The sequence below is a fragment of the Annulohypoxylon maeteangense genome, assembly GCF_022496945.1.
Source record: "Annulohypoxylon maeteangense strain CBS 123835 unplaced genomic scaffold GGS22scaffold_17, whole genome shotgun sequence".
NCBI lineage: Eukaryota > Fungi > Ascomycota > Sordariomycetes > Xylariales > Hypoxylaceae > Annulohypoxylon > Annulohypoxylon maeteangense.
Window position 1 is genome coordinate 683,017 of NW_025953264.1, and position 26,580 is coordinate 709,596.

At 48.1% G+C, this 26,580-nt stretch overlaps 11 protein-coding genes across 11 annotated transcripts; 4 read left to right on the plus strand and 7 right to left on the minus strand.

Annotated features, from left to right (window-relative positions):
- Positions 1–137: 137 nt before the first annotated feature.
- Positions 138–806, plus strand: GGS22DRAFT_191764 (uncharacterized protein; the record flags this gene model as incomplete). Its single annotated transcript, XM_047965166.1, has 1 exon — positions 138–806. The coding sequence occupies one exon, from the start codon at positions 138–140 to the stop codon at positions 804–806; it is 669 nt and encodes a 222-aa protein (XP_047815867.1).
- A 278-nt stretch (positions 807–1,084) lies between these two features.
- Positions 1,085–2,286, plus strand: GGS22DRAFT_53843 (uncharacterized protein). The gene is made up of 3 exons (XM_047967363.1): positions 1,085–1,883; positions 1,944–2,082; positions 2,147–2,286. Exons 1-3 carry the CDS (start codon positions 1,362–1,364, stop codon positions 2,266–2,268), a joined length of 783 nt encoding a protein of 260 aa, XP_047815868.1. The 5' UTR covers positions 1,085–1,361; the 3' UTR covers positions 2,269–2,286.
- A 702-nt stretch (positions 2,287–2,988) lies between these two features.
- Positions 2,989–4,582, plus strand: GGS22DRAFT_196201 (Clavaminate synthase-like protein; the record flags this gene model as incomplete). The annotated part of the gene is made up of 4 exons (XM_047965787.1): positions 2,989–3,265; positions 3,333–3,819; positions 3,919–4,224; positions 4,307–4,582. The coding sequence occupies 4 exons, from the start codon at positions 2,989–2,991 to the stop codon at positions 4,467–4,469; spliced, it is 1,233 nt and encodes a 410-aa protein (XP_047815869.1). The 3' UTR covers positions 4,470–4,582.
- On the minus strand, positions 4,370–6,291 carry GGS22DRAFT_53826 (mitochondrial carrier). Its single transcript, XM_047967362.1, has 2 exons — positions 4,814–6,291; positions 4,370–4,746 (listed from the first exon to the last, which is right to left on the minus strand). The coding sequence occupies exons 1-2, from the start codon at positions 6,063–6,065 to the stop codon at positions 4,625–4,627; spliced, it is 1,374 nt and encodes a 457-aa protein (XP_047815870.1). The 5' UTR covers positions 6,066–6,291; the 3' UTR covers positions 4,370–4,624.
- A 314-nt stretch (positions 6,292–6,605) lies between these two features.
- Positions 6,606–9,087, plus strand: GGS22DRAFT_196207 (uncharacterized protein). The gene is made up of 2 exons (XM_047965788.1): positions 6,606–7,630; positions 7,684–9,087. Exons 1-2 carry the CDS (start codon positions 6,780–6,782, stop codon positions 8,870–8,872), a joined length of 2,040 nt encoding a protein of 679 aa, XP_047815871.1. The 5' UTR covers positions 6,606–6,779; the 3' UTR covers positions 8,873–9,087.
- A 54-nt stretch (positions 9,088–9,141) lies between these two features.
- GGS22DRAFT_171387 (uncharacterized protein) lies at positions 9,142–10,624 on the minus strand. The gene has a single exon (XM_047962592.1). The coding sequence runs from the start codon at positions 10,237–10,239 to the stop codon at positions 9,394–9,396; it is 846 nt and encodes a 281-aa protein (XP_047815872.1). The 5' UTR covers positions 10,240–10,624; the 3' UTR covers positions 9,142–9,393.
- A 1,206-nt stretch (positions 10,625–11,830) lies between these two features.
- On the minus strand, positions 11,831–14,798 carry GGS22DRAFT_171390 (glycoside hydrolase family 3 protein). The gene is made up of 6 exons (XM_047962593.1): positions 14,355–14,798; positions 13,982–14,296; positions 13,761–13,918; positions 13,306–13,700; positions 12,855–13,257; positions 11,831–12,797 (listed from the first exon to the last, which is right to left on the minus strand). The coding sequence occupies exons 1-6, from the start codon at positions 14,443–14,445 to the stop codon at positions 11,865–11,867; spliced, it is 2,295 nt and encodes a 764-aa protein (XP_047815873.1). The 5' UTR covers positions 14,446–14,798; the 3' UTR covers positions 11,831–11,864.
- Positions 14,799–16,128: 1,330 nt separating this feature from the next.
- Positions 16,129–19,075, minus strand: GGS22DRAFT_191771 (uncharacterized protein; the record flags this gene model as incomplete). Its single annotated transcript, XM_047965167.1, has 3 exons — positions 16,129–16,688; positions 18,118–19,003; positions 19,061–19,075. The coding sequence occupies 3 exons, from the start codon at positions 19,073–19,075 to the stop codon at positions 16,129–16,131; spliced, it is 1,461 nt and encodes a 486-aa protein (XP_047815874.1).
- Positions 19,076–19,975: 900 nt separating this feature from the next.
- GGS22DRAFT_171395 (marvel domain-containing protein) lies at positions 19,976–21,254 on the minus strand. The gene is made up of 3 exons (XM_047962594.1): positions 20,863–21,254; positions 20,583–20,804; positions 19,976–20,513 (listed from the first exon to the last, which is right to left on the minus strand). Exons 1-3 carry the CDS (start codon positions 20,899–20,901, stop codon positions 20,229–20,231), a joined length of 546 nt encoding a protein of 181 aa, XP_047815875.1. The 5' UTR covers positions 20,902–21,254; the 3' UTR covers positions 19,976–20,228.
- An 833-nt stretch (positions 21,255–22,087) lies between these two features.
- Positions 22,088–23,482, minus strand: GGS22DRAFT_171397 (uncharacterized protein). Its single transcript, XM_047962595.1, has one exon. It carries the CDS (start codon positions 23,229–23,231, stop codon positions 22,332–22,334), a length of 900 nt encoding a protein of 299 aa, XP_047815876.1. The 5' UTR covers positions 23,232–23,482; the 3' UTR covers positions 22,088–22,331.
- A 377-nt stretch (positions 23,483–23,859) lies between these two features.
- GGS22DRAFT_53947 (uncharacterized protein) lies at positions 23,860–24,631 on the minus strand. The gene is made up of 4 exons (XM_047967364.1): positions 24,425–24,631; positions 24,242–24,348; positions 23,996–24,154; positions 23,860–23,926 (listed from the first exon to the last, which is right to left on the minus strand). Exons 1-4 carry the CDS (start codon positions 24,456–24,458, stop codon positions 23,918–23,920), a joined length of 309 nt encoding a protein of 102 aa, XP_047815877.1. The 5' UTR covers positions 24,459–24,631; the 3' UTR covers positions 23,860–23,917.
- Between the last annotated feature and the right edge of the window lie 1,949 nt (positions 24,632–26,580).

Genomic DNA, 26,580 nt, shown 5'->3' on the forward strand with positions numbered 1-26,580 from the left:
ACCGGAGCTCCGAAACAAAAACTATTCGACGGAGTTGTATCGCGACTTCAAAGCCAACAGAAGGAATCGGCTCGCACATGAAACGCAGAAGTTCTACAACTATACTGTACCCACCTCAAAATTCACTGCAATCGAAAATGACCGTCACAGAAATAGCCATCCTCCCCTCCAGCACTCCCGGCGAGATAACCGAGACGCTCCGTAACCTATACATAACCGGGATCGCGTTCCAGGGAGAATGGTGCGCCACAAACGCGCCATGGCTGACACAAGACCGCGGGGAAGCGCTCTTCCAACAAGTCGAAGACCCCGCGGTGGCGGTAATCACGGCGCACTGGGATTCCATCGATCAACACCACGGAATCCTCGCCACGCCCGAGAACCAGAAGCTTCTCGTGGACTTGGAACCGCATCTGAGTGCTGCGACGGCGAGGCCGGGACATATTCATGGGTTGCACATGTTTCCCAAGTCCGAGGATGAGGGCTTTGTATCTGCGTTCGCTGCACCAGTTCTCGTTGTGACGGTTTGGACTGTGCGTCGGGAAAATAAGACTCGGTTTGAGGAGGCATTGGGGAGGGTTAAGGGTGTTTTGGATAGGTTCGTAGTGCCATATCGTCATAGGGGTGGTTGGAAGATCGAGAAGGTCGATGGTGAAGATATCGAGCAGTATTTCATCGCGGGTGGGTTGGATAGCGTCGAGAAGAGCGCGGCGTTCGCCCAGGCAGAAGGTTACGATAAGTACAGCCAGGCGCTGTCTTCGTTGGCGCTAGATGTTGAAACCAAACACTACCAACGAATTGATTAAACAAGCGGCCCGGTCCCGTATGGGACGGATGATGTTACATAGTCGCAGGGTATCATTGAAGAATCCTTCTTTTTCGATCGTGGGCTGCTAAAATTATTTAAGCCAAGGAGACGAAGAATTGAAGAAAAAAAAGCACAGCCTCGAGTCAGCTCAGCATAGAGTGGTTGCAGATTTGAAGCTGATAAGATGCTGCGCCACGATCTGTTCAGCGAAACCCGCACCGATGCGACGGTGCGATAGTCAAAATCAGCCGATTCAATGCACGTCTCTCGTAAAGAGAAGCCAATGGCCCCTGCGAGCTGGACCAATCACCCCAGCGATAATCTCGGTGCCTTAAGTGATCGACAAGGAGCTCCGCCGCATTTTCCCAACCGGCAGTAAAGCGCGTGGCTCGCGACGCTGGACACACCGAACAACCTTCTCCCGCTGTATATACGCATGCATTCTCCTCCTCCGCTCGGCAGCGCTGCTCTCCAACTTTTAGGCAACAATTATAAGCCGCGGATATAAGTTACGAGCCTCATTGAGCAGTCGCCAGAGCGCAATTAGGACAAGATGGTTGACCGACCGCCCTCCGCAACCACCTCTCGGATTTCTATGACTGGTAGACGAGATTTCGGTATGAAGTTCATAGCTCCGATTGACGATATCCCTCAACAACAACACGCCGTACACCCCGAAAACATGGGGAACGTAGGAAATGTCGAGGAGAACGTGTACTATGTGCAGATGCCGGCGCCAGCGCTGGAGCCGGAACTAGTGACCCGGGAAGCGATTTCAACAGCACATCACCCTCCTCCGACATATTGGGACCGGTACCTGGAAGCTGGAGGCCTGAAGCACGACGACGATGAAAATGACGAAGAAGACGAGGGATGCCATCCCTTCTGGATGGGTTGGGTAGACATGCTGAGGGGAATGGGGTTAATTATTGCCGGTTGTCTTAAAATTCCGTTTGTTATTGGACATGGCGTTGCGAAGACATTCCATTACATACCGACATTGTACCACGATGACACTGTTCGGAAATGGCCGAAGATCACCGGTTTCCCGTCAGCGTGCGCCGCGAGTTTTGCTGTGAGCCCAATCTCTTGCCATTGAACTCGAATAGTGATAACCTAATATGTCCGACTGTAGGTGCTATGGTTTGGTCTTCTCGATGGTATGACCGACTGGTTTGTATTGCCTTACAAGTGCGCCAGGAAAGATGGGTTCAAAGGGTTCTTCAAGGGGATAGCGAAGGGATTCGCCAGTATCCTCTTCAAAATACCAGCTGGTGAGTCTAAGAAATCCCAGATATCCTACTGGTCAACCTATAAGCGTCGTTCTAACATGATCAGGTGTCATTGGTTTTGCGACTCACCCTTTCTTTGGGATATATAAAGAAGCTGCGAAATTCAAACTGGACATCAAACGTGAGCGGAACAAGAAGCCTCGCAAAGATGTGGCGTCGCTTATATGATGTTAGGCTCAACTAAACCTAACCACCGAGGAAAATTACAAAAAATGGGAGTCCATTATTAAGACTAATTGTTGCCGACTGAAACAATATAGTGGGAGGAGAATGAATTGTTTCGAGCGAGCGTTGGAGTTGAGGATGGCCAGGCTTTTTGGTATTGTGCCTGCGACTTTTTTCCCGGCAGCTTTGGTGGCACCTAAAGCTAAACTTCCCATATTTCTCTGCCCAACATCACGTTGGCATAATATTAGTTTGGTGGGTGAGTTGACTAGGTAGTTATAGTGGCGTCATTCCCTGGCCACAGGTATTGCTGCTTCGGAGCAAAGCAAGTATTGGGATTCCAGTGTAGCATTCGATTACGATTAAGATACCCTAAATGACTTTCCTTCAACTAATACTACTTCATCGTATAAGTTAGCCCCGTGTGAGGTAGGTAGTGAATTTAAGTTGAGGAGAAATGATTCTTATTTGCCGTTACATGAATCCGCACACGATAACAGGTAAAATACAACCGGCTGCTATCTCCGAATGTCACCTAATCAAAAGACCGGCGGATGACGCAATTCCGGTGAAGTATTGCCCAATACCTCAACCCGATCGTAGCACTAGCTATCAAAATATCGAAAGATGTTTAAGAATCGTGAGGGGAAATCTAGGAAACTTTGTAAACTAAAATTAACTGAATTAGGGATTCTGAACGGATATTATAACTTAAAAGAAGCGATGTCGACAACCGTCACTTTCGTCACACCAACGGCGGTAGCTCCTCCGGGACAGCCCGACATATCGTATGCTCCGGATCGCGACAAGTGGCAAGCCCGAGCGGCTCGGCGCCTCAAAGAGGGGAACCTACCGAGCGCTCTCCCTAAAGGGTTCCCAGCGCAATTGACCGGCGACCTAGTCTGGGAAGGCAATAGCGTAGCGGACACATATGACTGGACATACGTCCTCAATGCCGATCAATTAAATGAGATAGACCGAGCTGTAGAACATTTCAAGGGTACGACTTCTACGGCTTCGGCGACTCCAGATTCGTAAAACTCGATTTCCGACTAATGAATATGCAGGCTTGGGCTTATCACTAGGTCATCTCACGGCAGACACGTTTCCGCTGCCGAATCTGCACAGTGAGTTGCGCCGTCTATCGGCAGAACTGCACAACGGGCACGGGTTCTTCGTAATTCGTGGCCTTCGCGTGGATGAACACTCCCGCGAGGAGAACATCATCATATATACAGGAATTTCCGCGCACATCGCCGCGCAGCGTGGTCGACAGGACCACAAGTACAATGGCAAAGCGGCCGATGTAGTTCTCAGTCACATCAAAGACCTATCCTGGTCGCAAAACAACGGCGCCATCGGTAGTCCTGCATACACCACTGATAAGCAAGTCTTCCACACGGATTCGGGGGATATCGTGTCTTTGTTTGCGCTCGAGACATCGGCGGCTGGTGGAGCTAGTAAATTGGCCAGTACTTGGCGTGTGTACAATGAAATTGCCGCGACTCGTCCGGATCTCATCCATACTCTTTCCCAGAGTTGGGATATGGAAGTGTGAGTAAATCCCAAAAGGATAATCTTGCCTAATACCGCATGCTTTAGGGAGAATGCCTAGATGGCAAGTTCGTCTAGCTAACCATTCCTTCTTGTCAGATTTGAGAAAGCGGACAAACAATGGAAGGAAAGACCGCTGTTATATCACTTTCCGGCAACAGATTCTACTCCTGAGAGGGTGGCCCTACAGTACGGTCGCCGATACTTCGTTGGTTTCGGTGCTCTCCCGCGAAGCCCCAATATTCCCCCCATCACTGAAGCCCAGGCTGAGGCTCTCGATACGCTCCATTTCCTAGGGGAAAAGTACTGCGTAAACAGCGACTTCCAGAAGGGGGATATCCAGTACATAAATAACCTTGCTATTTTCCACGCGAGAGACGGTTTTACCGATACGGAAGAAAAACGGTAAGTCTAGCTCCGCCAATATGTGTGTTGGAGATGTTTCTAAGTCGTATGCGTGGCTAACGGGTTGATTGAATGGGAATAGTCGTCATCTCCTACGTCTATGGCTGCGTGACCCGGAGAATGCGTGGCAGACTCCGGAGGTCTTAGATTATCGGTGGGCGCAGCTTTATGAAGGTGTTACACCAGAAGCACAAGTCCTTCCCCTTGAGCCGTTTATTCGTAGTGCGGGAAATAAGGGGAGATGATATATATAGCCCCTTATTATTGACCCCTGTTTATTAATACCTTTAGGATTATAAGAGTTATCACCGCTAGATATGCTGAAAGAAGTGCCTTGCGCCGAGTGGGGATCCCTAGTCTAGTTTCCAACGCCTTGAAACCTCGAGACAATCGCCAATGTCTAATCGAGAAGAATTTCGTAATTGTCTTGTGCGACCCGTACGGGCTCGTTTCCGGCACCGTATTTCCGCCTAACCAGCTCGAATATAATCAACCCAGCACTGGTGCTTGGTACTTGCCGAACTATGGTAGGACGTTGTCAGTAAACTACAATTCTCATTCCAAATTATTGCGACCGGAATATACTCACTAGTATTCCACCAAAAGCCACGATACAGCCATCGTCTCAGTCCTGTGCCTTCTGAATTCGCTTCTGCAACGCACTGTGCCCAAGTTTCCTGATAGGCATGGTAATAAGCCCTAAGCATACGCCACCTACGCCTTGGCTTATCGGGATTTGCAGCTTCCGCGTCTCTCATCTTAGCGGCCTTGGCATCCAGGTCTTCTAGGTGATCCCAATGTTGAACTTGAATATGTGTCAAAGGATGAAGAAATATCTGTTGGGTTAACGAAGCTGTGATACCGGCGAATAGTAAAAACATAGGTTCGATCGCGTAGTGGGGCCGTATCGTAACCGGACGGTTGGCATCCTCCTTCGCATTGTCGGTTAGGTGGTGGGGTTTAGGCGGTCTCTTTTGCGCCAGCACGTTGATGACGTCTGGCTTCAGGTCGCTGTAGTACCACGTAATAAATCGGTAAAAGGCTTGGGCTTTCACGTATTCGAACGTGCTGAAGAAAACGGCGCACCCAAAGCTATCCTTCATAAACGATAACCCCCACCCTGCAAATACCCCGCGTAGTCCTATCTCTCTAAGCTTCTCTGCTGAGAATGACCACATACTCCTCGGCTTTCCATCGATATTGCCATTAATGAGATCACGATGGTCGTATCTCGCCTGAATAGCATCAAGTGGAGCTGCTATAACGCTCTGAATACTCCCAGCCAAGAAACCTGCGGTAAAAGTGTGAATGGGATCCGGCGGAGGAAAGATTCTTTTTGGTGCTCTTGAAGTCTCTTCGTGTAGCTGGGCCAATATTTGCAGATAGCTAGTGTATAACACAGCGCCAACCCCGACGTTTGCCATCAGTGGCGGAAGAATCTGCTGAGGTATGATGCTCCATCCGTGCTGCTGAATCACAGATGTGAGCAATCCAGGGGTTGTACCCCGCGCCCACATCCATGCTTGCCTAAAAGCGAGGCCTAGTTTTGAGGCGGCTGGATCATTAGCAGCAGCTCGCGCGAACGATTCCGTCCGCGTCTGGTGCACGCTCCGTGCATACGCGAGATAGTCAACTCTAGTTCGGAAGAAAGCCTTGACGGGAGCTCGAAAGTAAAAGGCGATAGCTTGGGCGCTCAAGGCACGGACACCGGCAGCTGACGCGGCGGTTGCGGCATTATTGCGAGACGAATTATCTAAACTTCCTTCTGGAGGTATAACAGGAAGGACGCCGGTAAATAGGTTCGGAGGAAAGCCATTGGTATCATCGCGACCTGGCGGCATTGTCCTTACGAGTCATTTTGAGGCTGAGAAATGTTTGTACAGGTTTGAAGATCGTAACAAGTTTGGTGGATTCGATGGGACTTATCGCGAAAAGTTCAGATATTTACATATTTATGCTTATCTGAGAGGTTCTTACATACTGAATCTTATGGATATAATGAGTATCATCAGTAGATCCACCTCTCGTCACACAACATGAAGAAATCGAGATCTGAATCAATACTGATGTTCTTGATTGATGAAGGGTCGCGTATATATCGAGATATATTGATCATATATGAAGAACCGCTAATGAACCTTGAACTACATGTGATATTCACAAATGGGTTGTCTCAACGCTATGCAGATACTGAGAGTTCAATAGTCGTATTTTGTACTTAAAAGTGGGTACCGATAGCCCAAATAAGACCCCTAAGCCCAAGCACTCATGCCAGATGACGTCAGCACGTGGTGCAAAAAAGAAGTCACAAAGCTTCTGAAAGTTCTAATGAATGATGAGTCCACTTTGTACTTAGTACTTTTTTGATAAACAAAATCGAAGGCTGACCCTTAAATGTTCAACATTAAACATTAAACAGCCTCCTCGGAGCGAAATTGTCAGGATGCATCAAACTCATTGCCGCTGACACTACTAATTCTATTTCCTTTTATTCATGTTTTTTCCCTCATTCCGAATGTCCCGTCAGGTTGGTTCACCGTTCATCATTGTCCATCATGTCATCTACCACTTTATCCCCCCAGCAGTTGGGAGCCTTACTCGATATCCTCGTCCACCATGAGACATACTCTGAAGTTAAGACTTTCAAACATCCTGAAGCTATCGAGAACTATGGGTATCCTTTTGATACCTGCACCAAGAAACGAAAGGGTGGTGAATCTCGAAGATCATTATCACCGCTTTTACAGCTTCTCTTTACTAGATTGGTTCTCCCTATACCTGCCCTCCGGGATCTGCCGTCTGAATTCTGGGCTGTCAAGTTTAGAAGTATTATGAAACGATTTGGTGAAGCAGACCTATCCGACAGTTATGATAAAGGGACATTGGGAAGTAGGAAGAGACTCGCCTCAGCCGCTTCCGTCATTCATGAATCCGTCACCAGAGGCCTATTGAGTGGCGTACCCAACAGAAAGTTACCGGATCTTTACGGGACATATGACTTACACACAGCAGAGGATCTTTCAAGGGCTTGGGACGATGTTATCCAACATCTGGTCTACGGAAATTTACTTGATGAGCTTTTTGATCATCTTACTCAGACTCCAAACCTCGAGGATCATTCTCCAGCAGTGAATGCCGCAGTCGATTACGCCATCATCTACGTAGCCACATTTCTTCACCACCTGTTTGTCTTATCGGCCGAGGGTCCCTATTTATTGAAATTGATAGATAATGTCCACAGTTTAATCCCATATACGGTTATTGGACAAACATTGCGTCTCGGAAATGCCGGGACTATGATCAATGCTATGATCCGGTTGTTTTTAGCCAAGGTCAGCGTCGGTGCAATATCCAATTGGCTTGGGCTTACTCAAAACGCCTCAGATGGAATGAATCTGATGCAAAGGTGCACATATACTGAATCAACCTTGAGCGAGAGAGTTAACTCATTTTCAATAGGATAATATCTCTTGTGTTGGAATGGGACGCTGGTGACTTTCGCAAAGCTGTCGACAATATTAGACGAAGAAAAGAAGGACCAAGTGAAGCGCATCTAGACACGATTGACGAATATTTACAAGCATCTAGACAAGAGCATGAGGCAACTCGTGAATTAAGCCAAAGCGACAGCATGTCTATTATTATTACCATCTTAGAGACCAGAGACAAGGGTTCAACAAAATCTCTAACCGACACACAACATACGCAGTGCTTGGAGTATTATTCCGCTCAGCTTGCTATACGCGACAGAGAGAAGATCACTCAAGCTTTATGCCGCGAAACTCCAGATCTAACAACAACCATAATACGAGAGGGGGTATCGGTTTTTGAACCCATGATACGAGCTATCCACAAGAACGTAGATATACGAAAACATATCAATTCCGTCGAAAGCTTCCTGTCAGACTTGATAAAGACAAGTAAGCCAAAGAAGCGAGAAGACGGGAAAGCACAGAATGGCACCGTACCACCTTCAGTTGAAGATTACGTTGCCCTCCTGAATCGAAACCGCCAACTGGCTTACGATTATTTACACGAGTTCGCAAAAGGATGTCCTGAATTACGGACGATGTGGCTTGAATGGGCTAAAAATAGCCTTCAATTCTTCAGACAGCCACCAGAAAACAGCAGCTCTCCTAAGGTTCAATCTAGATGTTCGTTTGGTACCAAGGAAATGGATAAATCTCTACAAACTCTTTTTGATGAACTTCCTAAGGATGAGCAAAGCAGTGTCAAGGCCGCTATTGATGCACACGCTAAATATCTCTCCACTCTGGAGGATATGTCTTGGGCCCGGGTACAGAGAATCATTGACGGCGTGGACAATCAAGAGAAAGAGACAAGTGGTAACATGACCGGGCCAGGTGTCTACATAACACGTTGGCACTGCCTGCTAGATGAAACCATCGTCACGCCAAACACCCCAAGAGGCCCGCCAAGAAAAGGAAAGGATGTGAAGGGCGTGAAGGCCCTTGGAAAGACAGAAGCCATCGCCAAATCAGAGTCTTGGGACTCTAAGGCTATTAGCGAGCAAGAAGAGCAAACTCATCCCGATGCCCCTGACGTCTCAATAGTGGTTGATGCTCTTGCGCCACAGTTCAAGAACCTTGTTGCCGATATTTCGAGGAAAGGTCTTCCTCTAAAATAGGTGCAACATACCTATTTGACATGGTAGCTGCCAACACTATCGACGGCTGTTTATACGATATTGACCTGGTCCATGGTGCATAGCGATGGAGTTTACATGTGTTTAGTGGTTGAACATAGACGACATTGGTTCAAGTGGATCACGCAGAAAGATGATCAACGAGACATTAGAATTGAAGACATGTCAATATTACTAATTACTAATATTTTCAGATGCATAAATTGATCACATTTACCATCATCATCGTCATTTGGTCGAAGAAGGAAATTGTTGATTGATCGTATATTAATACATAAAAAAAAACATGACCGAGATAAAGCAGATACCGATACTTTCCGTCTATACCACCGCAATGCAATCCCTACATGATTTCAATCTGACACCCCTTCCTATTTCATAAGATAAGTTACCTCCCAAGGTATTCGCCTAATAGCAGGTGATGAAGCAATCGCGATTCGCGCTATGCACATCAATTAGCAAAAATCCAAACATCCCAACTCAAATGCGAAAAACTCTTACATCTAGTTTCCAAGACCCAGTCCCTTGAAGAAAGCACCAAAGCCCTGCTCACCACCAGCCCCCTGGTTCTTAGCCCTCGACGCCTCGGACTCTCCCATCGAGCCCTCACGTCCGGCCCTGGATCCCTCAGCACCGCCCATCGAGCCCTCCTGCTTGGCCTGCGACCCCTCAATAGCAGCCTTGGAGTCCTGCTCAGCGGCCTGAGAGGCCTCCTGCGCGTGCTTGCGGCCCTGACCCTTCGCCATCGACCCCTCAGAAGCCTCCTTAGACCCCTCAGCCGCAGCGTGGAACCCGTCCGACTTGTCCATGGCGAACCGGTCGCCGCTGTTCGCACCGTCTTTGTTGTTGTATGCGACACCCTCCTTTGAAGCCCCGCGGTTCGCCCCGAAGCTGCCCGCGTGCTTACCCCCGTTGCCGTGCTCGCTGAAGCGGTGGTCCTCCTCCGCCGCATGCTGTCCCTGCTTCTGCGCTCCTTGGCCCTGCTCGAACGAGTGCTCGCCTTCCTTGCTTGCTTCCTGGCCTTGCTTCGCCTGGTGCTGTCCCTGTGCGGCTGCGCCCTGGCTCTCTTCAGCCGCGTGCTGGCCTCCGCCTGCGGCGCCCTGCTCGGCGGCCTCGGCGTGCTGCCCGTGGCGCTGCGCTTCTTGCTCCGCTTCGGCGGAGTGCTCGCCGCCGCGGGAGCCCTCGCCTACGCCGCCTGCGACGACGGCTGGGGCTGCGCGGGCGGTGTTCTCCAGCATGGTGCTGGCTACGGGGCCCAAGGCGCTCACGGCTGGTGGGGTGCCGACTGGTGCGGTGTTGGCTGCTGCGGCGAGCAGGGAGATGAGAGCGAGGATGTTGCGTTGCTGCATTTTGAAATGTGTTTTTGGGGGTTGGTGTGAAAAGAGGTGTGAAGAATCGGGTGTTGGTGATGAAAATACTTAATGAGTGACTGTAAAAGAGTGACTAGAAGCTTGCTTGTTGGTGATGCTGGGCGATGATGAATTCTCTTCTCTAAGGCCGAGTTCGAGGGTTTTTGTATGCGATGGTCTAAGGAGGGGCAGTACGCGTGAAGGGGGAAGTTTAGGTCATTGCATGCCTGTCGTCCCTTGACTTGTGGAAACTAGATTGGGTTGACTCACGATTCTGCACTATGTCTCACCATATATGCGTGGAGGGCTGGGGTGATCAACATTCTAGGGATGGCTACAGAACACTAAACTCGTAGCAAGGAATTCCGTTTAAATGCGAAGGGCCAATCTATGGAACGTTTATTGCCGCTTGATCGTCTATTCAGCATGCCGACGCGTTGATCTCTCAAGGGGACCCCCCTTGATGATTGGTATATTGAGAAGAAGCTCGTCAACGCGTCATTAATGGTTTGGTATGGAGTCAACAGAGATGCGTTATTTTTCTCTTAGTGATACGTATTTGGCTCTCATATCATAGAGTTACGAGTCACTATGTATATTCACTCCATTTAAGTCACGCCGAATAGTCAATGTCATTCTAGGGCGATATATTAATTAAATTTCAATCTATATCGCCTTACCATGCTACAATCCCCTAGTTATCTGTAAGTGCCTTCTAAGTAGGTACCTAGGTAGGTATCAATTGATTACTTACTAGGTAAATTCTTCCCCTCGCTACCTCCCCATAGCTGCATTGCAGCTAACACCCAGAACTATCTACCTAGACAGGTTCAACTTGTCTAGGTCGTTTCCTGCGTTCACAGCATTCCCAAACCCCCCATAACAGAAAGACTAAAGCAGCTGCTAGACAGATAAAGACTGCTATCCAAGGAGCAAGACTATCACCCGCTGGGGGCCAAGCCAGAGACGAACGCTTTGAGTTCTCCCTTACTGCTAGCTTTAAGCATGCAGAAGAATTCAGCCAACAAAGGCTGTTGATGGGGAATGAGATATGTTTAATGTTGCGAGTTGATGTCATGATGAATGTGATGTATTGTAATTGCAAAACTTAAAGCTTTGGATAATTATAACAAAGACTACAAGAGGAAATTCCTTTGTTATTTATAGAATATAACTGCGCTGCATAGTGCGTGGACAATGAGGTTATCCAGAAACAGTTGGTCATTTCAGTCACAATGTATTTCAGACTTAGAAGGAAGATATAGTAACTACCTAATAAAAAACAGAGATCTTGTCAGCGAACAGATATTGCCTGCGATATTATGATGCAAATGATCTGAAAGATCCCATGTGGTGTGAATCAGAACATGAGGGAGTGTGAGGTGCATGGCTATCCAAGTGATTTTCCTACGATTCACGGTTGCATCCAAGTATAAAAAATGCGAACCGGGGAAATGTTAAACACATTGATGCAGAGAAACCAATTGCATTGTATTCCTGGTAAATCTGGTAGCGTATCGCATTGATATCGAAAAGGGGCTGTTGTCACCTTATTGCGATTGAAATCAGAACTACAACGGAACTTCGATGGTTAAGATGTTTATGTTTGAGTGTATTGCTACCAACTAAATAGAAATACTATCAGTCAATCTAATATCTCGACTACTTGCTCCAACATATACATCGTAGTCACCGTCCTGTACGGCCCAACCCTGGGTAACGACATCCCAAACGCTAAAATCTCTCCTTGTAAGCTCAAAGGTAACTTCAGCCGATTCGCCCGGCTGAAGATTGACCTTATCAAAGCCACGTAACTGCTTTGGAGGGCTGTTTGGTATGCCGAGATAGAGTTGGGCTACTTCGGCGCCAGCTACAGCCCCTGAATTGGTGATTGTCACGTTCACCGTAGCCACAACTTCCCACAAGCTATCGGCGTTACTTGGAATAGACGCGCTCCGAGCCTCAGAATTAAGTCCTAACTGCTCAAGCGCAAGCGAAGAATAATTAAACGTCGTATATGATAGTCCATAGCCAAATTCATAACGAGGTGCGATATTCTTCTCATCGAAATGGCGGTAGTCGACATATACGCCCTCGGTGAAGTCGCATTGTGGGTCTGTAGAGTTAGATGGACCTCTGCCACAAGGAGAGTAGACTGCGTAGTCACTTTCGTTCTTAGCTAACGTGTAAGGAAGCTTTCCTGAGAAACCAGCTTCTCCATAGAGAAGTTTGACCAGAGCTTCCCCGCTATCTTGACCAGGTAGGTGGGCAATGATAGTAGCGGTGACATTTGGGTGTTCGATCCATTGGTCAACGAGGCGCACTCCTGAGGCATGGATCACAACAATGGTGTTGCTACACTTGGAAGCCACGTTGAGGACGAGCCCGTCGCTGAAATCATCGTGGAGTCCATCTCGATCCCACCCTTCTGTCGCGATGGCGTTGATGAAAACCAAACAAGCATCCGATGCTGCATTCACATCAGGGTTAGGTGAGATTAAATCCCAATTAACCCAAGTGCCATCGGCCTTTGCTCTATGTTGAATAGCACTCAACGGCTTTGCGAGTGTTAGTAATAGGTAATTAAGAATATGTTTGTTTGGGGTGCTCCTCACATCATCGATATAAGCTGGGCCGTTAGCGCCAGCTCTTCCACCTGTGATAATTGTGCCCCCTTTCGCAGCTTGGTCAAAATGTCTTTCAGTGCCTAACACTGCTTGGCCCATCTCAGGAGAGGAAGTATAACCCAATTGGAAGAGATTATCCGTATTCTTAGTATCGGGAACCGTCGCATCATACCCATAGACCGATAACATAACCGGCTTCTTCTTGAATGGTAAGGAGCCATCATTCTTCACTAGAACATGTCCGGCTATCGCACCTTCTAATATCACCGCGTTTGACTCAGGGACACGCGCATCTACTTGTGCATGTGGTTTAGTGAGATTTTTCATCCCAATACCTGGAACCGGAAAGTTGGTGCCATTCTGGCCAACGAAGTACCAAGCAGCCAAAATCCTAATTATGTTTAGCAGTAATTCAGTGACTTAACTCATAGCCTCTTACCTAGTTGCCATATCAGTGACTCTGTCCTCAGTAACAGATCCGTTGTGAACAGCCTGGGTTAAGTTGTTTCCCCAAAACCCACCACCGGGCATGAGCATATCCAGTCCTGCGTTCGCACTCTCGAGATTGTGTTGGGCGTTCCAGTCAAGGAGTACGAATCCGTCAAATGCGAGATCTGATTTGAGGACTCCGTTCAGTAATTTACTGTTCTCGCATGCATACGTGCTGTTGATTCGGTTGTATGAACACATAACCGAGGCCACACCGGCTCTCACGCCATCCATAAATGGCCAGAGGTAAAATTCATGGAGAGTTTTGTCGTCGATATTAGCGGAAACTGCCTCGACGCCAAAATATGGCCGCCTGTAGGTTTCTTGTTCATTTGCAATGAAGTGCTAAGCGAAGACAATTAGCAACCCCTAATAAGATCGTAAACCGGCATATGGGATAAAAACCTTGATGTTTGCAATTACACCAGCATCTTGGTGACCAACAATTGTGTCGGCGTTCAATTGTCCAGACAAATACGGGTCAACCGAAAAACCCTCCCAATTTCTCCCGCCTAAGGGGCTTCGTCCCAGAGGACCAGCATTAGGTCCAAGCAGAACATTGACTGGTAAGAGCATGTAAGTTCACCGTTATTTTAAAGATCATAGCAAGACTCATGTATACCTACTTCCCTTTGCCTTAAACTCCTGTCCCATGTAATAGGCTCTTTCGTACGTCAAGTTCCTATCCCAACTAGCGCCGACATGAATTGCCGACGGGTATGAATTAACTAGATCGGTAGCCCTGACTCCGTTTCCGGCATCGTGAAGACACATGCCCGGCCATCCTAGCCGGGGTACAGTTCCTGTATTACCAGCACAAGTATTATCGCCAACGGCGAAACCGCGCGTGATGTTGACCTTTTCTTCTAGTGTCATCTGAGCTACGAATTCACGGGCACTCTCGTATGCGCCTGCCCACACACCTACACCTTTCCCGGATGCTATCGACGCATATTAGCGATAAGCTCAACATTCTCATCGCATTCTTTTAAGACTCACGGGAGGGGAAAACTGGTGGTGATTGCACATAACCCGAAGCCGCAGATGCGACGGGCGGCGCTAATAGAGCCGCTACCAACGAAGACAACATCGAGGCTACGCTATGTCAGTGCATTAGGGAAGCAGACTTGGACAAAGGGTGAGGGACCGAATTCTCTTCTAAATGTGGAGGTTTAGGTTCTATTTGACATGATTTCTTTGTCCCGAATGCCTGCATGGTGACATGGATTCGATGACGCTACGTCTACTTGGCAATTCGGCCAGTGCGGAGTGAGATTCTGGGAGTCCTCACCGCTCCGGGCCTCCTACCCGGCTTCCCGGTCCCTGTTCTTCAATATCGATTGTGGAAATCACTCCGCGTGTTGTGATTGAAGATAAAAATGGTATTTACATGTTGATAGATCATATTAGGAAACCGAACTTTTATTACGAATCAGATATGCCTTTTTCCACTCGTACAAGTACGAAATGTACGATGTAGCACAATCGAGCACATCATGCAGGCCTGATGGGCTCAAAATGAGTGCAACATGTATTAATATTACTGTTTCGTACTGTGTTCTCGGTATCCCCAGGATTGCTTACTTGAGCAAATCAACCAACAGTCGGTATTGGTTAGGTAATATAAGGGATAGTTGGTTAAAGTGTACCTAGGTAAATTACCGAAACGCACATTCGTCGGCGTCATCCTCTTCAAAAATTCAACAATTAATCGCATCGCCAAACTCACCATCTCGTAACCAAAATATGGGTGATTCGGATACCCATCAATCTCAATACGAAACCAGCACCTACTAGGTGCCTAGGAGGTAGGTAGGTACGAACCATGATTATGGTTGTCGCCTTATCATGGTCTTACGCCGGCCAAACCTCCACGATGTCTACCCATTTTTCGGCAATAAGCGCTGTCAATACAGTCCATGTTAAACGGATCGTACTCGGGAGAAAGCCGAGTCAAATGCCGGCGATCATCGGGTTCTCGATTCCTAGTCATCTCGGCTGTCCCTATCCGAAGTCTTAGTTACTTGGTTTCTAGGCATCTTGGAAGTGTCGGCAACAACTCTTCCATCGCCCGACATTTGCTTACAGGAAACTTGTGTTAATTCTGAATGGTAAACCATGCAGGATAGAGGACGTCCTATGTGTGACGTGCCTACCAGATAGAGATTCAGGACGTGCAGGCGCCCAATCTTGGACAATGACAGGCTAACTAAATGAGGGCACGTAGACATTACCTATGTATTGACGCGACGATGTTGGCGTTGGGTTACTTTTTCAGAAGGAATGGGAATCAAATTTATCGAAGTCACTCAGCATGTTGGTCATTCCAACACGCTGAGTCGCCGAAGAGACAGCAGACATTAGGTACCAGCCCATACTAAATAAGCGAGACGGTACTTACAATTTCCACTTTTCCAGGCGCCCCTCTTGATTTCAGGGAGCTTTGAGCCCCCTAGATTTATTCCGCTCAGCTCAGCTTACTTCAACAATTCCACGCTCCTGCATTGCTTTCTTCATTTCAATCCTGACATATCTCATTCCGCTAACATATTGATATTCTAGAAATATCATGGTTTTATGAATTAAATACGTATGAATACGAAATACACAAGTCAATTAATGGCACATCAGACTAGGATCGCTCCCATAGTCCGACGCTAACAATAGCAAATTCTAAAATACACGCTCTGGGTATCATCCTTATTTCTCAATCGCCATTGTGAGGAAAACCCAAGCGCATCAGAGCGTAGATAGCGGTAGGCCTTCTCTATGCTCAAAAGGACGCCCCCTCAAGCATATCCCCCTTCATTGCAGAGCCGTCAGCGCAGGACATAGCAGATGTCGCGAGGTGAACTAAGCACAGCAAAGCGACTATTGCCCATTGAATCACTTCAAGAACCTTTCCACCTGTAATGAGGACTCTAGACTCGGGATTCATCATCGCGCCTGTTGCGAAGTTCAACGCACCCGTAACTTGTGTAGTCGAGAATGCCGCTGCGACTGCAAGACCGAATGCATATTGGATGAAGAAACGCATGCCGGACTTGAATCGCGCTTTCTGTTTCCATGCGTTTGGATTGCTGCTCTTCATATATCGTTTGAGAAAGAGCATTGATATAACAGCGACCACGAACAAGAAACCAGACGCTGCCAAGAGCGCGTAGAATATCTTGTTCTGAATGATGTCAGCCTGTAGTAGAAGCTCATTGACAATACTTGTCTGAGTCGCATCTTCTGAATCGGTTAAAAATGTGCTGTTGATCGTCTCTGGTGTTCTCGTGTAGGTGACGAGGCATCTCAGACCATCACCTTTTTCCTTCGTTACACACATCCCTATATGCCCAGTTTAGTCATCAACATAATAGTGGTGAATCGACTCATTTACCATAGTATCCAACTCTTACTTCGACTTCTTGTCCTTTAGCTTGTAACTTGAGAAGAAAAAAATCCGAAATTCCTGGAGTAGCCGACACACAACCTATTAAAACTAGTACTAGAGTATAGTATAAGTAACGTGAGCGTACCAAGATGATTCATATGGGAACCCACCATAGCACAGAAACAGAAGCGCTATTAAAATATATATGATAATCCTAGCCTCGGTGTGGCCTGATATAGTTAGAGAAGTCTCTCCGGATATGAATTTTCATACACATACGGAAAACGCGACTAACACGAGCAATCATCTTAAGTGTGTCGACTTCTTGATTGAGTTGTCGTTGGCAAGTTAAATAAGTTTCCATCAAAGACCAAATTACCAATCTCGAAGCATAATGAGGAGAAAACCCGGGTTATCCACTCAGTACCTATATATTCCATTAAGTATGTACCTAAGGGTGACCATTGCCAGAAAGAAATTGTTACAAGGTCCAACCCTAACCTTCAAGGCCCTATTGCCCACCTTGGAGCATAGAAAATATACTCATTTGAAACTCGTAAGGTGAATCTTATTTAGATCGAAGATTGCCGCCGACTTGTAGTTCTAACCGACTCTCGGGACTGCTCAATCATAGTTCAGAACCAGCCGCTGTGACATACCAGGCACTCATAACAGTCAGGGTGTTCAACATGTTATAACAATGTTAGCATAGCCTAACCATCATGGGACCAAACAACACCGACTGGCATCTTCACCTCGTGCGAACGTCTGATTTTACCAGCGGTTGCGATTAAAGAAAATACGATATCTAGTATCTTGCCGCCGGCACATACTGCCCCTGTCGTAAAAAGGTTCCCAGACATATTTATACCTCGACATCTTTCATAGCTAACCTGAAACATTATTGTTATGTTAGAACAGATATTAGTTACGTGATATCCCAATTTAGAACGATAAGATTCCAAATTCGCGTTCAATAACACCGAAATGGTATGTTGGTTGCCGGTTTTGGTTATCTGTTGGTACTAGGCGCCGCATCAAGTCCCGAAACTACGGAAAAGGGGGGGAGGCGACAAAATTGAACACCACGCCATAACCACTACCCCATAACAGATATTCTTAGTCAACTCCGTCAAAGGATCGTGATAATAAGAAAAGCTTTCGATGGAATCATATTACCCTATCATACTTATTATATGTACACGAATCAACCACCCAACACCACCCCTTATCCCCTAACATACCCCTCCGGCTCCAACCCCCCAAACCCACACCCCCGCCCCGCCGTCACCGGATTACACCTAACCGCCCTGCCCCCCTCCAACCTAACCGCATACTCAACCCCCCACCGGCTCGTAAGTCCATACGCCGGAAAATCCGTACTAACGATCTGCGCACCACTCCTCCACGCCGCGTCCCTCATCGCCGTCCTATCGTTCCCCAAAATCGTCGTCAACGGTTCATCCGCACGCGTGCGCACCCAGTACCCAGCCCGCACCTGCGCCTGTATATTCGCCAGATTCGCTTCCCCGCGCGGGTCATTCAGTTTCTGGAACGCGCAGTCCGGCGACCCGGGGACGGAATTCGTGAATATGACGCGGTCCTCGAGGTTCGGGCGGTTGAAGGTGTAGACGTCGCGGATGGGGCCCGGCGCGTTGTCCATGAGGAACAGCACGCGGCCGCGCGCGGAGTCGAGGTCCGGCCACCCGTGTTGCAGCACGGATGCTTCGAGGGTGAGGTCCGGGCGGCGCAGGTCGTCTGCTGTGATGAGTTTGGAGGGAGGGAAGACGGAGCGGATCTCGGCGTCGAGAGAGTCTAGCAGGGCGCTGTTGTTCCACGGGAGAGGGGGGACGGAGCCGCCGGTGCCGGTTTCGGCGGTTTTGAATTCGATCATGAAGGGGATTGGGACGTGGTCCGGGTGTGCTTGTGACCAGGTCTTGACGACGGTTAGGCAGTCGATTAGGGTGTAGCAGCTTGGCCATACGTCGGCGTCGGCTACGTGGAGGATTTTTACGCCGGGCTTGTTCATGATGTCTTGGGGTGGTAGCGCCGTGCTCGAGTTCCGGATCACGAGGGGATTCGCGTAGCGGCCTCCATCGGGGTCGGCGAAGATATCGAGCTCGAAGCTGCGGACGGATTGGTATGACGCTTGTATGTCGAGGGTCGCGTGGGAGTAGTAGTAGTTTATAACGTTTGGAAGTAGTTGAGATTGCACCGCGCGGGCTTCCAAGGGAGATTCCCGATGGTATGAATTGTGCGTTCCGATGACCTAGATCATCTTGGTCAGCACATATGTTCGCAGTTTAGGAGGGATATTACTTCGTACCTGGACCTGGTTCATTCGAACGGAGTTGGACCACCTGAGCCCATTTTTGGTGTAGCTACAGTTCGATACTGTAGCTTGCCCTGTTGAAATTTGATGTTAATCACGTTGCAACTCAAAGAAGTTATAAGGGTTTCTCACAGCATAGCACGAGGGTGCTTAATATATTCGCCTTTGGAAACTATAACAACGTGTCAATGATTGTTCGTATATGAGTTGGAGACTTGACCGATTATAACACACCATCTTCGCGATATAGGCAATGGTACCTTGAGGCCTGAATCTTTGCGACACAGCATCTACTAAAACTAGGACAATCCGAAGCCACTCATGGCGACCAAGTCCTTTTATAAAACGCCATACCCTTGGGCAATATCAGATATTTCACATCGTCGCGCACGTTTTGACAGGGAATAACCTTATCATCACTCCAAAATATCACCATACCAACCCATCCAGTCGGGACGGATGCATAGGTACTCTATATCAAATATTGATGTCAACTAGTTCAAACCAATAAGAAAAGAGGGCAGATACTCGTGCCTGGATGCCCAGCCCGAAGAGCGGGGAGTGCCATCGTTGCCAAGAGCTCTTCAGTGGAGGCGCTAAAGCTGGTGTCGGCGGTAACCTTGAAGATTCTGGAAGGAAGCCGATGTTGTGGTATGAGTGTATATCCAAACTCGAGTAGTTTACCGTCCTAACCCATTCTACTAAAAACCTTGGCTCTGATCAAGGTAAAGCTTCTTCGTTGTTTCTTGAGACTAGGTACCCCTGCTAAGAAGCAGCACGTGTGATCGGGTTATCGACAATGAAGCTTCAGATCCCTAGCCTAGACAAAGATCAATAAGCTTTTTCCAATGGATTATAGCGCAAATGAAAATTTGCACGTATTTGAAAGAGGTATGGATTTCGAAACATGTTATAGATTCGTGGAACTACCTAAAGGCTGTGTAATCTCTCAGCACCTAGTATGTAAGCAGATAATATTTAATTGCATCAAGGATTGTTGGGAAATAAAGAAAGAAGGCCTTTCCAACTTTCTAAGGGGTATTCGTAAAATTTCCTCATTATTCACAAGCAACTCAACACAGCAACAAGTATGTGTACCAATCCTCCCTTCTCTTGTCGCTAACCTCATTAGTAATGATCGCAATGGTTTTAACAGAAACATTTAAACATATGCGGCGGTTCTGCCTCCTCCGCTCCTGTTAACAACGAAGTTTAAGCCGATGACAGCGACGCCGAAAACGAAAGCTAAGTATTCGAACACGTAATCGGCTTGGACTCGCTGACAGCGGCCGTTCAGCACTGACTCTTCGGGAACTCCAGGGCAGATCTGGTTGCCTGCAACATCTTGGCATCCACCGTTCAAGAGCTTGTTCTGAAATCGCTGGAAACGAGCGAGATCATCATTGGATGTACAGCTCGGTACTGGCTTGAGCGCAACAGTCAAGGCCTATGATAGCTTGGTGTCAGTACTGAATGAAAAATATACGAAGCTAAAGGGTAGAATAAGTTGACTTACAATAGCGCCTGCGAGATAGAGTGCTGTCGCAACACCATCTGCAGCCATCATTGCGATGGCGGAGATCTTGTCGATGAAGAGAGCTCCAAAGCCAACCAGGGAGATCAGGATACCGAACGCGCCCACGAAGCTGCCAAACGAGGTTTCTGACGGAGGCGAGCCAACTGTCTGTTGCTTTGCGAGAGTGACAGAGAGGCCTAGAACCACTGCTCCGAAAAGGAGCTAGAAGTTGATCAGTACGATGGTCGGGTAACAGCAGCTCAGACGCGTATCAACTTACCAAGAAGGCTCTTACAGCCATCGCTGCGATCTTCAACATGATGATTAGGTGATAGGTCAGTAACCAATGTCTTGGGACAGGGTATAATGGTTGGTGAAGAAATTGACCAGTCGAATATGATCCAACTACGCAAATTTCGTTGAAAGTAAACAGAAAGTTCTAGAGAAAGGGAACAGAGCAGAACTTTCTATTAACTACCTCCTACCTACTTAATGTTCATATATACGACCGACGCATATCTACCTAGCAAATATGCAGCTAGGTTGGATTGTCCAGGCAGAAGCGCAGCCTACCTAGCAGCCAAGCATCAAGGTATTGACTCCTCTTTTCGATGTCACATTGTGATGTCCAGATATATACCGGTCTTGCGGCACAGCAGCCCTCGAGCCTATGACACTCGCGGATCTGTGACAAGGCGCTCACCAACAAACCTCATGAGCAAGGTTAAGTGGAAAGGCGGCAGGACGGGTGCGGCTGAGACTTCGAACCGTTGAAGGATCTCGGGGGATAATCATGTATCTAACTTGAAACGATGTTATAACAGTAACGTAAAATCCACCATATACCCACAACTCTAATATAGAGGCAGAGAGGATTATACTCTTTCCACAATTTACCTAGGTATATAATAATTAGTCAAAACTAGTTCTTACATCCAGCACGACATAGTCGATCCCCGGGGCTGTGTGATCTAATCTGAGCCAGGTTTTTACTTCATTTCCAAAAATGGATCTGCGGGGAGATCTTAGAATGTGGCTGGTTTTGAACAGTTTGACGATCCGTATCATCCTGGGTTAGACTCATCTAACCGAAGCAAAATTCAAAAAGAAAAATTTATTGCAGGCACCTACAGGCTCCCGTGCTGCCGTACATTTTTTTCGCCACTAAGAAATGGTTTGGATTTGGTGAAGAAATAAAATTTTATCTGCCCCCAACATACCTAGATCGCGGACCGCCACATTGGCGCCTTGGAGATTACCTGCCAGCCTGCATCCAAACGGCAGGCTGTTATTGGTGTGACTCAAACATCGTCAAGGGGGCGACGGGAATGTACATATGTATCTAGGTACCTACTAGGTAATGATAAGGCAATGCATAGGGCGGAATTCACTTAAATGCCGACGATGTGTGACCCACCTAGCCCTACAGTAAGAGGCACAGTTAACGTCCAGGGGGTATGCACTAGGTAAGAGAACCAGGGAAAATATGCAGAACATCAGAACATCATATGTTGGTCAAGCTAGACAGTTCCGTTCCAGCTATTTATAACATACACATATCATACATACCTAGGTACATACTTCGTATATCGTATTTAATTCATCATTAGCTACACATTTCCATGTGTAATGCACCTAGATACTATCTACCCAGGACCTAGGTAAAACAACATGTATCCATGTAAGTATGTATCAAGGGATCCATACCTCAAGCACCTAGGCAGGTATGTATAATACACAACAACAGCCCTACCACATCCGTCTAACCTCCCGCGACGAATTCATCAACCACCCCAGAAGACTCTGCTCGACCGCCGCGACGCCACGCGCGTGTTTCCTCGCCTGTTCCTTAGTAAGCGCGGTCCCCTTGCCCGCTTTCGTGCGGTACCAGATCGTGTCTTCCAGCTCCGACAGCACCATCGCGTAGAGCAGCGAGACATGGACTTGCCGCCGCTCGGTATCTGTCGCGGCTTTCATCGCCGACGTGTCTGTCTCGCGCGTCACGAATTCCGGCCAGATCAGGGCGACGAGGTCGTCTAAAGCGTGTCGTAATCCGAGGCTGATGTGTTGTTCGCGGTGCGTGCGATGCGTCGTCGTGTCTAGGGGCACGCGCGCGAGGGCCCATTGCCGACAGGTGACGCACTCGTCCGCGAGGATGTAGCGGAGGTTCGTGCGGATGAGCTTCCATCGGCATTCCGTGCAGTTGTGCGGGTCGCTCCCGCCCTCGGCGATCGTGGTCGGGAATCGGTCTCGGATGGGCTCGTCGCCTGCGACGGGGAGGAGAGCGGGTCGTATGACGTGCCCGCAGCTTCGATACGACATCCGGAATCCGCAGGACGGACAGGTGAGGTCTGATCCGGGTGCTATCACGTCGCTGATGCAGCGGTCGCCGAAAACGTGGCCGCATGCGAGGGCGACGGTCCGCTCGATGCCGTGTCTTGCATAGTTGAAAAGACACGGGTGAGCTTCGAAATGCTCGGGCGGGGGTGCGGCAGATGATGTGAATTCTCTAGCGCTCTTCGAAATGTCCAGCTTGTTCTCCTGACATATCCCACACACAGTTTCTAAAATCGTTCCGTCTACGTCGTCTTGGGTATCGAGGTGTTGTTGAATATAGGGGAGATAGTTGCTCCGTTGAACTTGCGCCATGATCCGATGTTTATTCTTCTATTCTATTAAAATACAGGCCTCTTAAAGAGTATCGGCGCGGGGTCGGACTGGTTATTTGCATTTGTAGTGTCATGAAAAGCAGAAACAACGAGATCTAGGTTCAGCAACAAGCGTAGCAGCACAAAGCATCTTTTTCAATTCTGTCAGTAAGGCACAAAGATTTCGAGTTGTCATTCGGACGTAACAATGCTTTTGTGGTGAGGGTGTAGAGATGAATGAATTGGACTGGCGATGACGGACATGGCCAAATAGGATATTATCAACCTCCAACTGACCAATAGGGGGGTGTCAGAGAAGCCATCAACGCATAGCCACGTCACATGGGCCTGGAATCGCGCCACGCTGCTCGTAAAGCGGGAGCGCGACTAATAAAAATCTTGCAAACCTGTGCGACTTTGGTTTCTTGGAACCGCTGCCACCAAGAGCTGTCCAACACAAAGTCGGCGGCCTTTACACTACATTTCAGTTTCACATCTACATCAGCGGAATGCCCGGAATCGGGACTGTAAGATCGGCGTCTAATGTATTTATATTGACTAATACATTTTGAAACCGGGGCTTAGTCTATAGGTCTATAGGTATCCAGCGAACGTTATCAGTACACCATCCACCACAGGGAGTCGAGCTATCAACAACGAATCCCATCAATCATTTTGCGGAGAAGCTTAGAATCCCTAAAGGCCAATATGATCAGTCACTGTTCACTCTCTTATAGATAGGTATTATGAAGATGAGAGACTCACCTGCTTCTTGACCTGAGCCTGGGCGTTGGCGATGGTCGAGGCGGCGTTGGGGTCAACGAAGCCACAGCCAAGCTTTCCGTTCTGGTTAGAGGCAGCCTCAGCAGAGCAGACTCCGAGACCAGATGACTGGACCTCAGCGCAGCAAGCCGACTGGCAGTCCTGTTGTTTGGAATCCCATTAGCGTCCGATCGAGTTATCGGCATATTATATCGCAACCCGCGGGGTCGGCGAAGAAGGATCACTTACAGCATCCGCAGTGCAACCTCCGGTGATGAATTGCTGTCCGTTGCCCTGGCCAACGTTCTTGGCACCGGCGTTGTTGGGGGTGACTTGAGCAAAGGCCGTGAAGGCGACTAATGGATAAGATGCTATTAGCTTCGACTCTGCCCTGGAAGATGCGAGATGAGGATTGATCGCGGAAGAACTTACAAGCAAGGAAAGCGGCGGCGGCGATGCGAACCATTTTGAAGAGAGTGGTTGGTAAGTTTTGAAATTTACTTGGTGAAGTATGTGCGTGAAGTGTACGAAGCGAGCGACACCTGGTCGAAAGAATGAATTGATATCGAACTGAAAAGTTTGAAGAGAAAGGCTGATTGTTGAGATGAATGCTGATGCTGATGCTGGAATATCTTCATTCGGGGAATCATGCCATCTATTTGTATTCTTCTCATCCACCAGTTCTTCCCATAATTCTTCCCATCTCCTCGCCAGATCAACAGGTGATGCTCGTTGAATCGACCCTGGGATCAAACCCTCACGAAGATCAAACGCGACTCGCGTTCTTTGCGGGGCGCACGGTGGGCTATGATACTATTTACATAACCTCACTAGGGCTCCGACACGTTCGACGTAAGTCGACACGACTTTGACCTCGTATGGCCATGACCTTCGATCATTCAGGCAAAATGCACTTGGCGTGAGATCGACCATCCCCAGACTGTCTGAGCCAATAGACAGTATGTTGTGCGTCGCCGTCAATTGGACTCGGAGATCTGAAGATCTGCGACATGCTTCGGACGACGCAATGTTTTCGGCAGATGGCATAATCCGGGATCTCGCGTTTCACCTTTGTCCCAAGAAGCAACTCGCCGCCGGAATTGTCAAGTATACAGCGCATCTTATACCGGAATTGGCACTGCTATGGCACGGCGCGTCCGAACGGTAGATTCCATGGCGTGCTCAATTGTCCCGGCTTGAATGATCGGACCTGGGAATAACAGTCAACGCTGTTCGTCCCAAAGAGGAAGATCTTGAAACACCACTCTTCGCATGAAGAATTAGGTAATATCGTTTCAATAAACACTCTCCAATAATATGTCTAAGCCTCCAAATTCGTAAGTCTGTTTCTATACTCAAGCTGGCGAAGTCACCGTCTCTCCCTATCTCCAAAAATGCAAGAAGCGCCAAGCCGACATCTTGAATCGTGAAACGTACAATGACGTGAACGCGGGACAAACGCATTAATTGCTAGTAGGCCGCAATCGTGGCGTAGATCCAAATCTAGACGGAGTCGATAATGCAATTGGAGATGCTATCAATTAGTGCTGAAGCCCACATGCGCAAGGCGGAATGGCGATCCATGGACGTTGTGCCTGTCAGCCCAGTTCAGCTGGGAAGAGCCGCAAATGAGCTGAAACCAAGGCCAACAGCCCCTGGGTAGGCCACGACGACACCAGAAATTCGCTTCATATCCTGCGCAACTCAGCGGGTTTTGTTACATCGGCTTGAAAAAACCTGTTTGTTGCTGTAACCCGTTACGCTGAATAGGGGTAGGGGATTCTGCTTGTTACCTACCCTTTGTACTTGCCTGCGCAAGTCTATTGATAGATACTCTGCCATGAAGCTAGTTTCTTGTATGGATCGATAGTTAATGCATCGTCTAGATATCTCCATCACATGGTATTGTCGACGGCGCCCTGATGTCGTATTCCGAGGGCTGGAAACTTCACTTCAACACCATGATATTGATTTAGAAGCGAAGAGACGCGTATCGGCATCCACCTACACCCTCGCAGCCAACCCCTTTACTGTATCGAAATAACATGGCAATGGTGTGAAACTACCGAAGGACTTCGTACTGTCGGCGTCGTCTGAATCGGGGATGGAGAGGGAATTCGAAAGGCGGTCACTTGGTCTCTTAGATCATCCACAGGAGTTCTGAGCCGATGTGAAAGTCCATTGCCTGTCATGAAATGGCCAACGATGGCAATTTCCTGTACTGAAATTGTCGTTATCCCCGTCTATTGCTGCCCAAGAGACGTCAGAACGACCACCAAGTTTCGACTACCACTTATTGCAGACATGACACTACCTATCGAAGCTGTTGCCGTACCACTAAACTCTATTCATTGTCAATATCCTACTAACTCATCAAAAAGTTGGGCTATCAAAAGGTCATAGATCTGGCCCATAATGGAAAGGGTTTGAGGATTTGTCTTCCGCTGAGTAGGCAGATCGTACAGCATCGATGATTGTAACTTCATCTCCTCAATTCACAGGCCTAACAATCGACATAGATCCTTTTACGTGGGCTTCTGTTCCACGTCAAAGATATCCTAAAACGGATACATCGCATCTATTTCGAA

What these genes read in the sequence shown, in the direction of transcription:
- GGS22DRAFT_53843 (XM_047967363.1), top strand. Translation starts at nt 1,362, where the DNA reads ATGGTTGACCGACCGCCCTCCGCAACCACCTCTCGGATTTCTATGACT. An exon ending in CGTGCGCCGCGAGTTTTGCT is followed by an intron (nt 1,884 to 1,943) that starts GTGAGCCCAATC and finishes GTCCGACTGTAG; the next exon opens with GTGCTATGGTTTGGTCTTCT. An exon ending in CCTCTTCAAAATACCAGCTG is followed by an intron (nt 2,083 to 2,146) that starts GTGAGTCTAAGA and finishes TAACATGATCAG; the next exon opens with GTGTCATTGGTTTTGCGACT.
- GGS22DRAFT_53826 (XM_047967362.1), bottom strand. Translation starts at nt 6,065, where the DNA reads ATGCCGCCAGGTCGCGATGATACCAATGGCTTTCCTCCGAACCTATTT. An exon ending in TGGCTTTTGGTGGAATACTA is followed by an intron (nt 4,747 to 4,813) that starts GTGAGTATATTC and finishes GTCCTACCATAG; the next exon opens with TTCGGCAAGTACCAAGCACC.
- GGS22DRAFT_196207 (XM_047965788.1), top strand. Translation starts at nt 6,780, where the DNA reads ATGTCATCTACCACTTTATCCCCCCAGCAGTTGGGAGCCTTACTCGAT. An exon ending in GGAATGAATCTGATGCAAAG is followed by an intron (nt 7,631 to 7,683) that starts GTGCACATATAC and finishes CATTTTCAATAG; the next exon opens with GATAATATCTCTTGTGTTGG.
- GGS22DRAFT_171387 (XM_047962592.1), bottom strand. Translation starts at nt 10,239, where the DNA reads ATGCAGCAACGCAACATCCTCGCTCTCATCTCCCTGCTCGCCGCAGCA.
- GGS22DRAFT_171390 (XM_047962593.1), bottom strand. Translation starts at nt 14,445, where the DNA reads ATGTTGTCTTCGTTGGTAGCGGCTCTATTAGCGCCGCCCGTCGCATCT. An exon ending in GTGTAATTGCAAACATCAAG is followed by an intron (nt 13,701 to 13,760) that starts GTTTTTATCCCA and finishes GTCTTCGCTTAG; the next exon opens with CACTTCATTGCAAATGAACA. An exon ending in GCCCAGCTTATATCGATGAT is followed by an intron (nt 12,798 to 12,854) that starts GTGAGGAGCACC and finishes ACACTCGCAAAG; the next exon opens with CCGTTGAGTGCTATTCAACA.
- GGS22DRAFT_171395 (XM_047962594.1), bottom strand. Translation starts at nt 20,901, where the DNA reads ATGTTGAAGATCGCAGCGATGGCTGTAAGAGCCTTCTTG. An exon ending in TGGCTGTAAGAGCCTTCTTG is followed by an intron (nt 20,805 to 20,862) that starts GTAAGTTGATAC and finishes ATCAACTTCTAG; the next exon opens with CTCCTTTTCGGAGCAGTGGT. An exon ending in TCTATCTCGCAGGCGCTATT is followed by an intron (nt 20,514 to 20,582) that starts GTAAGTCAACTT and finishes AAGCTATCATAG; the next exon opens with GCCTTGACTGTTGCGCTCAA.
- GGS22DRAFT_171397 (XM_047962595.1), bottom strand. Translation starts at nt 23,231, where the DNA reads ATGGCGCAAGTTCAACGGAGCAACTATCTCCCCTATATTCAACAACAC.
- GGS22DRAFT_53947 (XM_047967364.1), bottom strand. Translation starts at nt 24,458, where the DNA reads ATGGTTCGCATCGCCGCCGCCGCTTTCCTTGCTT. An exon ending in CGCCGCCGCTTTCCTTGCTT is followed by an intron (nt 24,349 to 24,424) that starts GTAAGTTCTTCC and finishes CTTATCCATTAG; the next exon opens with TCGCCTTCACGGCCTTTGCT. An exon ending in GAGGTTGCACTGCGGATGCT is followed by an intron (nt 24,155 to 24,241) that starts GTAAGTGATCCT and finishes TCCAAACAACAG; the next exon opens with GACTGCCAGTCGGCTTGCTG.